Source organism: Carassius auratus, chromosome 16, assembly GCF_003368295.1.
Source record: "Carassius auratus strain Wakin chromosome 16, ASM336829v1, whole genome shotgun sequence".
Lineage (NCBI taxonomy): Eukaryota > Metazoa > Chordata > Actinopteri > Cypriniformes > Cyprinidae > Carassius > Carassius auratus.
The window spans coordinates 652,501-662,219 of record NC_039258.1 but is presented as its reverse complement, the minus strand read 5'-3'; the positions used below and the strand labels follow the sequence as shown (position 1 = coordinate 662,219).

The 9,719-nt window shown below is 35.5% G+C and overlaps 1 protein-coding gene across 1 annotated transcript in view; it reads left to right on the top strand.

Annotated features, from left to right (window-relative positions):
* The first annotated feature begins 1,005 nt into the window (after nucleotides 1–1,005).
* ube2e2 (ubiquitin-conjugating enzyme E2E 2) overlaps nucleotides 1,006–9,719 on the top strand; it is a 23,469-nt gene continuing 14,755 nt past the window's right edge. Inside the window, exons 1-3 of the mRNA XM_026283207.1 lie at nucleotides 1,006–1,202; nucleotides 4,383–4,565; nucleotides 9,205–9,255. Coding sequence (XP_026138992.1) covers nucleotides 4,390–4,565; nucleotides 9,205–9,255 — 227 coding nt within the window. The 5' untranslated portion in view covers nucleotides 1,006–1,202; nucleotides 4,383–4,389. The remainder of the gene's footprint in view (nucleotides 1,203–4,382; nucleotides 4,566–9,204; nucleotides 9,256–9,719) is intronic.

Here is a 9,719-nt window from a genome sequence, read left to right as displayed (position 1 = left end):
TTTATATTTATTATATGTATTTATATATAAATATAGCATAAATTAATTTCAAATATCAAGTTACATTAAAATATTTTTATGTTTTTTTTAATATTTAATATTTATTCTAATATAGTAACATTAGTAATGCATAATATTTATGTACTTTTCTAAAACAATTAATAAAAATATTAACAAGTGTAACGTATATTATATAAGTGTATATCACCTTTATCATGAAAACTATATTTATATTTAAATATAAATTATATTTATATATAAAATATTTTTCATTATTTATATTTAATATTTATTTTAATACTAGTAACATTATTAATATATAATATTTACTAATTAATTTTAAGCAAAACCATAGTATATAAAATGAGATCTCCTTCAAACTGTATACAGTAGATTTGTTTATTTTGTGGTTAATATCAAGTTAGTGTAGTTTTACTACTGTAACTGATATTTTGGTGGACGTTACCATAGTACGCTTTTGTCAAAATTCAAGACAGTTTCATTAATTTTTCAAGACAGTTTCATTAATTTAATTAGGCCCTTTATGCCTTGTCTTTATTAGGGGTATATTATTACATGTAACCCTGGAGCACAAAATCAGTTTTAAGTCACTGTGGTATCTGTATCAATAAGCAACAACAAATTGTTGTATACAGTACATACATATACAATACATAAATATGGATTTTTTTTTAATGCCAACAATCATTAGGATATTAAATAAAGATCATGTTCCTAATCAAAACTTAATTTTTGATTAATAATATGCAATGCTAACATCTTCATTTGGACAACTTTAAACGCGATTTTCTCAATATTGTACCCCCTCAGATTGCAGATTTTCATACAGTTGTATCTCAGACAAATATTGTCCGATCATAACGATCTTAATTTCAGAAAAACGACCCATATGACTGGTTTTGTGGCCACATTTGTGAGGAAACGTTGCAACAAACCTGTCCCCTCAAGCGCATCGAAACAAATTAACGCTCGCGCACGTAGGCGAGCGCGCCGCGCGTGCACGGCCGAGGCGGGAGCGCGCGCAGAGGCGGTCCGGCTGCTTCAGTTTCTGTAATCGCTTTTTTTCTGCAAGCTTCAGTTAAATAGCGACGAGACGGGAACGAGCGGACGGCCCGACTCCGACTACACGGTATCATCCAGGAAAAGCGAACCGGGACTCCACATCGAGGGCCGCTCGCCAGGTAAATACCCTCGCATGAAAAAGTCGTTAAATGTCCCGCGAAAGTGCTTGTTTTTGCCCCTCAGTGTGCGGGGATGTGCGGGACCAGCCTTCTCCTTTGTGCCGAGCCAGTCGCTCATCGTGGTCATCAGGGGCGAATCATCGCGTGGTTTTCGCCGCGTTGGGAGAATATCGCGGCGGAAGCTCGATGGGACTCGACGGTCGCGTTTGTTCGGTATATTTAGTGCGGGATCCCGAAGCGCTCGCGGCCTCCCGCATAAACAGACGCTCCTCAATCGCGCGCACGCAGCTGCAGGGTTTCTGCGTCTGACAGCCAGGTGCTTCTATGATTGCCTACAATGCCCTTCACGCTATAGTATACACTAGATATTTCCTGACAGACAGCACCTCTGTGTGCTTCAGATGGAGAAAACCCTCGATATTGTGGTGACACCGTTTTGGGGTGTTCTGTTGACTGCATTTGTATCATTCTGAGGTCAAATATAGGCTACACTCCTAAAGCTGGTAACCTTATTACTCATTCACTACACTAAAATAGTGCCTTTATAGTGAATGTGTACTTAGGGAATCAAATATTCCCTAAAAAGGTGCATAATTTGGCACCTTTATGGGTGCAGGTTTTGTCTTACAGAAAAATTATGCATATTATGCTCAAAGAAGTTCATTTTGTGGACCTAAAATAGTGCATTATGTACTGTTGTGTTATCGGTTTGCATTACTGCATTATTTGTTCAAATCGAAAATGTAAAAACACGCCCCTGAATAAGTATTTTGTGCATGCATGATATCCTATTTATACTGTATATGTATAAAAGGTACACACACACACACACACACGTGTTTTTTGTTTTGTGTAAATATATTGTGCAGAGAGAGAGAGAATGTGAAACAAAAAAAGGAATGAGATCTCTGTGTTCCTGTGGCTCAGTGGTAGAGCATTACATTAGCAGCGCAAAAGGTTGTGGGTTCGATTCCCGAACACGTTATGTAAAAAATGTTAGCCTGAATGCACTGTAAGTCGTAAGCTTTGGATAAAAGCGTTTGCTAAATGCCTACATTTAAATGCATACATCTCTACAACCAAGGTTTAATGGTATGTGGGTCATTATTCTGCTTTACAGTGTGTGTATATTAAAGGGCTGAATTGGTTTCCTTGCACAACGGTCAAGTTTGTGTGGGCCGCGAGAGGTTAAGCCTTTTAATTTCAGTCCAGATCTCAAGCATTAAGATACATTACCTCTGAATGAGTGATCGAGGGACTAAAGGTCGCTAAACAGAACCCGAGACTCACACATTAATGTGATTTATCAGTGACTGGAATGAAGCATGATCTATTTGAAACAGGACCGTAAACTTACAGTGTTGTGTCTAAAAAAAAACGAAGCACACCGACTGCATTTGGACTTGGAGCCATTAACTCACTGGTGCATGTGCGCTGCAATTGAAATGTTTTATGACTCATTTCCTACATTTTCACAAAACGAGTTGACCCGTAAAATCCGCTCTCTGAAGTGTTAATACCTTCCTGTTGGTGTATCTGTGATCATTTACGACTTGGATCTGAAAAAGAGGTGACCTAATGCAGACTTGGGCAACTTTAAAGCGAGGTCTCTTCTCAGTATGCATCTGTGCGCTCTCAACATCATGCATCTTTTATCTTGGTTTAAATGCTGAGCTGAGAGCACCGGTTCCATAGGTATTTATTAGCTAGACTCATGTGGCTTTTAAAGCCTGTGATCAGAGGGTTTTCCTCACCACAACATCTCCTGTTACATCAGAAAGAATTTCGGCTTGTCGTCTGAGGAGAGCAGCAGCACCCTCACAGATCAGATAAACATCTAAATCATGATTTGACGGTGATCAAACGTCTGGGAGAAATTCTAGAGTATTACTTCATTTCAGTCTATTTCCTGTGACCATACAGGAAATGCCTGCTTGAAAGTCCTCCTGAATGAAAAGTGGGGCCACATTATGATGATGAATGCCTTAATCTAGCTTAAAGGATGCAAGTCTGCATATAATGGTGTTCGTAAGACCTTCAACTTCATATTAGACATGCAAAATTAAAATTCAATGAGAAAAAACATGATTTAATCCATTGGGAATTGTGAAAAGTGGGTGATGCATATGATGCAGAATGAACGTCACCGTTGCATAGAAATGCTTCATATTATTGTTATTGGAATAATGTGTGCAATGAGACCAGAGATGTGCATTAAAGTAAATGGGTTCAATTTTTATCACTTTTTGACTTGATCCATAAAACAAAAAACTAAAATCTAAATCCAAAAACAAATCGGTTCATTCTTTAAGCAATTCAGTTTTTTGGGGATTATAGGTTATACTGTATATCATATGCATAGAAATTATAATTAGATGAGGTTATGTATAGTTATACTATGTGTTATACGCTCCATATGTGTTATTTTTAGATGAAAATACATGCACGTAAGCATGGGTTTATAAGTCTGAATTTTTTTTTTTTGCATATGCAAAATCTTTCTTTTGTGTGTGCACACTTTTGGGATGAAATCTAGGCAAAGTTTTATATAAAACACCCCAGAATTATGAATTCAAGTAGTTAATTCATCCTAAAGATGTGTGTACATGCACAGAAGGCAGATTTTGCATATGCACAAAATGTCACTTATAAAACCATGCAAATGTTCATGCATTCCCACGACTTCCCCCAAAATTTCCATATAAAAACATAATTGGTTTTACAAATGCATTTGCATTTTTTGCATACACATAGCTTTAGGTTGCAATGTTTTATACGTGGGGCCCCAGAAATGTTCTTTGTAAATTGTTTGTAAAACTACCATTGCATAAATGGTTGTACTGAAATAAACGTGACATGTTTTTATGGATGATTTAAACCGAAATTTGTTGTTTTTGTTCATACTTTAGGAAATTAGTCTTTGTGAGATATAAAAGCTGTTGTATGCAATCCTAGAAATGCTGTTGCAGCTCAATGTTCAGACCAAAACATTTTCTTTGTAAAGTAAAAAACCTCTTGTTGAAACTTAATCCGATTCCTCTGGCTTCTATTCCAGTTAGAAATCACCGTTTTATTCGTCTTAATTCAGCGCAGCTGGAATTAAAACAACTAGTGACTTCACACCCCAGTGACTTCATCAGTCTGCTAATGTAATTGTGTGTGAATCCTGTTGTTTTCCAGGGCCAAGATGTCTAGTGAGGTGCAGAGACCAGATGATAGCCCCAGCACAAGCGGAGGGAGTTCAGACATCGAGCAGCGGGAGACAGCACCTCCTCAGCAGGAGCGCGATCTGGTTGCACCCAAGAAGAAAGAGACCAAGATCTCCAGTAAAACCGCTGCCAAACTCTCCACCAGTGCCAAGAGGTAACGCTCCGGATGTTTGCTTTTCAACAAATCTGCTTTAATGGATGCACAAATTGGTGTTTCGTACGTTATTGGAAATTTATTGACACTAATGTCTTATTGGTGCTTTGATGAAGCTGACTGGATTTGAATTGAGATTCTCCCAGCAGAGCCAAAATAGTCTTTCACACACAAATAAGCAATTGAAATTAATCCTTAACTATATGTAATGTAGTAAGGGGGGTTTCCCTACAGTGGTTTGAGCTGTACATAGGATTGCCCACGTACTAAAGAAATGTTATCAGCACGATGGTATAAAACCATACATTTCTAGCCTATAACCACCCACTGCCACTTAAACCAACGACGGAAATAAGCGCAGTTACAATAGCTAAATATGTAGGAGAGCATTGCTATTAAGTGACTACGTATATTGTATTGCAATAGGTAGCTTTACAGAGTTAATATTGAATCAAGATTAGTTAAATGGCCATTTTGGAACAGGAAAACAGAAGTCTTTGATCATTTTGACCATACAGCATTATTAACGTGAGCCAGGATTTAATGTTGTCTGGTGTTGTTAATGGTTTTGTTCCTTTTTTCTAAATCGCTATGGATTAAACCCTTGTTGTTGTTATTATTTAATATAAAAGCATCTGCTAACTGAATAAATGTCATTTAATATAATTTATAAATAATGGGTTCTTGACATGACATTAAGCAGCAAAAATTAAGATTGAAGGTCCAACAATATCTACATTTACTAAGATGAATCTATATTAAGTTAGTTTGGTTTTGTTCATGGTTTTGTCGCTCTTGTGTCACACAACCTGTCCATCTCTGCATTGCTATAATTTGGCTAATTTCTATCAAGGGATGGATGAATTTGATTTGATTTGATTCAACGCCATAGCTTTTATTAGTTATTTTTCTTCCTTTTTAATAGTTGACAAGTTTATGTATATTACTAGCCTAACAATGCATGATTATATGGTTAGTCGTCCCTTTTCGAAAATAACAATGTTATTGAATTGTGCAGATTTAAGTTATTTTGGGAAGTTCTGTTACGCTGCAAACAGTGAAACCCTGAATTTATTTTCGACTGTCCATCCAAAGCAAACTTAAAAAACCTGATAGAGGTTTTTAAATTGCTCTTTTATACCATTTCATCTTGTTTCTTGCAATGAAAATACCCCAGGGAATCTGGCATGGCGTTAAAGTACAAGCCAACCAACCCTGTTAAAAAAAGACAAGATGCACTGGTCTGAGTTATAAGAAAATTCCCTTTGCAGACATGTAAAAACCTCTCAGTGTCAAATCTTTCAACTTGCAAACTAAATATAGGTTTGCATGCTTTAACACCGGAGGGATCTGTGCAGTCGCTCTGAAGGATGAATGAACGCTACATTTGTTTGCAGATGATTGGAGCACGCTGAAGTTTGCTTCTCTGTTGTTCTACATGCTGTATCACAATCGTTCTGTGAACAGGCCTCGCTGGCAACGCTGTAGTTTCTCTGAAGGCCTGACTGCAGTACGATGGCATTATGCAATCAGTTGAGCAAAGCTTTGCCTGGGACACAGTGCTTGTTATAACAGTGACTGCAGCATCCTCTTCCGTCTGCTTTCCAGTGCATATCAACAACCCAACTAGACATGTTCATTTCGGTTCATTTTCCCGACTCACAACTAGGGTTGGGAATCGTTAGAAAATTTCAGATTCCGGTTCCATTCAAATCTTTTAAACAGCTATTTAAAAAAATAAAAATTGTTGCAAGGAAAAATGCACAATGCTCAACTCTCAATGCTCAATACTCTTTATTAGTTACTGTCAACTTGACACACTGTTTTCCTAATGAATGTTGTTCAGTTGCTTTGACACAATCTTTTAAGCACTATGTAAGTAAAGGTGACTTGACTTAAAGGTTGGCAATGTCAAAATTCAACAGATATTACAGTATACACATTTTCTGGTTCTGATTCCAGTTTCATTTAAATGAACTATTATTATGTTTTTCACTATTTTACCTTCATTGAATGCAGTGTTGCTGGAAACTAGTAAGTAATGTTGAGTAATGCTAGTCCATCAATCAGCATGTGCTTTGAAGTTGATGTTATTTACACTATCAATAACATTTAGCTTTTCAAGCAGGAATAAGCTGGTTGGCCAAATAGTCCCCTAAGGACTGAGGCACTTGTTCATTTCCCTAAATTAATCAACTATAATCTGTTATACTTATAACCATGTATACACGCGCTCTCCATAAAGCCCCTATTTTACAAACAATAATGCAGTCAGGAGATGGTGTGATGCAACGATTGGTTTCCACATTTTTAAACATTTTAAAATGCATGAAAATAAGTGAGCGAGTGTGCATACAGTCATGGAAAACACGTGTTCGAACTTCAGCGGTTAAAGACGGAAACGTGTGAAGAAAGTCAGTGCATCGCTGGAAACAATGTGCTGAGTAATCAGAGGCAGCACCTTTTTTTTTACTTTCGGTGAACTGTTAATATGAGCATCCCTAAAGAGGCCGATCTAGGATGAGGATGGTTTTTGTCTGTGCTTGATGTTACACTATTCGAGAACCCTCAGGGTTTAGACGTCAACATCGAAAGTGTTTGTTCATGAAAGAAAATGGCGTTGATGTTTTGGGCCTCCAAATGAAAACCATTAGCTTGTGCATTTTTACTAGCAACGGATTCGGCTAAATAATCGTAGTCTGTTTGTTAAAGTAATAGTAATCCCAAAACTGAGAATTATTCACTTACAGTACACTCATGTCGTTCCAAATCCAAACTCACATGCTGTGGTTTTTTCTGTGTAAAGGGGAGTCTTTATGCAATTAAGGATGCTAACGTTTGCTAATTCTTTGGAAGACATAATGAATAATGTTAAAAACAATTACAGTTTTCAGATTATGCCATAAATTCAGATTTTATCCAAAACATACAAATATTTTTTATACTATACTATTGTTATTATTATTTTAAAAACATTAAAAGTAACTATTTTTATAGCTTTATATTACAATACATAATTTGTTTATTTTGCAAAAATTTAGTATTTATTAAATAATTTGCATACATTATATCAATTTTATTAAACTTTAATAATGCTAAGAAAATAACAATAATTATTATGAAAGAAAAATTATAATTTGTTCTTTTGTAATTTATTAATATCATATTCTTATATAAAATATTTTTTAAATCTTGTGTTTATTCCGAGCCTTATTTTAAAGTAGGTGTACTACAGTTACAATTGATATTTATGCGTGAACAGCAATTACTTTTATGTCATAAATCAATTTCTCTTCTGAACAGCTTACTCTTTTCAGTGATCTAGTGCGGCTTAAACGGCCACAAATAGCGACCCACTTCTCAAGGTTGATGTTTTGATGATGTATGGTTTCCTGTTGTAGCCGACTGTCGAAGGAAACGTGTTTAAATAACAGGCTTGATGGTCGCAGTTACTGTGTGTGTGAGTCACTTTGCTTGAAAATGGAAAAACCGCTTGAATCCACATCCGCTTTGACCTCTGAGATAACAACAGGTATCGCTCGCAGAAGATGCCAGGGATGTTCAGACTTGTAGTGCAGTGACACATTAATAAATATACGTTTTGAAAATGGTGAAATCTATTAGATCACCACCTACACGCTGAAAAGCTACATTTAAATGCATTTTAAAAAGGTTTTACAGGAAATTGCGATGTTCAGTTTGACAGCTATGACTGAGAAACATGACTGGTTTATCCTGCTTGGTGTGAGGCATTTCTTTAAAATCGATTTCATACAATGATATTTTTTTTGAAGAGTTATTATGCAATTATAGATGGTAATGATTGTTAATTCTGAGGAAGAATGAACAATCATTAAAAAACTCAGTATGTGTAGCATTCCAATTATGCAATAAATTTAGATTACAATTTATTTACAAATAAAGTTACAAAACATTAAAAATACAATTCATTTATATTATTATTATTATTCAATTATTATAGATAGAATCCAGTTCTTGTTTAATAATTATTGTCCTACTTTTATTTATTATTGATGCTTATTTAAAATAATTGTATTTAATAATAAAAAATCATTGTTTGTAATTTGCTTAAAAGTTTCAGCTAAATGTAAATTATTATAATAAAAATGCTTCCATTTTTATTATTATTTTTAAATAATATTAAATTACTGTAATATTAAACTGTTATTGGTCATTATTATTATTATTATTATTATTATTATTATTATTATTATTATTGATGCTTTATTTATAAAAACAATTTATTAATAATAAATGGACATCATCATTTGTAAGTTGCTTAAGAGTCTGCTAAATAAATGTAAATTATTGTAATAAAATTTTAATTTTATTATTGTGTGTGTGTGTGATGCATATATACGTGTGTGTGTGTGTGTGTTTATGTAATTGTCACTCACATAAATAACCGACCTGAGTGTGTACAGAATAATATTTAAGCATTTAACATCTGCATGTACTTTTCTTTTTAAATTAAAATGTAAATTAAATGTATGCATTTAGCAGACGCTTTTATCCAAAGCGACTTAGAGTACATTAAGGCTATCAATTTTTACTTCTCATGTGTTTTAAATGAACGATCTCTGCTGAATTAATAAATCAATACGTTCTTGTGTTGCAGGATTCAGAAGGAGCTTGCAGAAATCACACTTGACCCTCCACCGAACTGCAGGTAAGCGTCTGCTGATTGTAAACGTGCTGCTCTTTGTGTTGGCCTCCGCCGGGGAGAGAGAGAGAGATAATGGGCGAGAGAGGATAATGGTTATTGTGTGTTGATGAGGCTGTCAGGCGGGCGAGTGAGAAAAGGGATGAGTGGCTCCCCAGGGCCCAGCGAGGAAAACCAGACCTTAATAAAGCACATAACTGGAACTGACATCGTCAATGATTGCCCTCATGTTTGTATCAGGAGAATAATTACCCACTAGCCCTTGCGTTTAGATGCATTTCAGAGCGATCCTGAGCGTCACGTGAGAGAGATGAGATAATATGATTGTATATCGCGGATCTATTTGGATTAAGATCTCACCACTACGATGCTGCGTGTTTGTGAGTGAAAATCCAGAGCATTGACATATTAATGCTGAGGTGGTGTTTTGTTGTTGTTTTTAATGAGTAATATCTAGCAAGCTAGATACA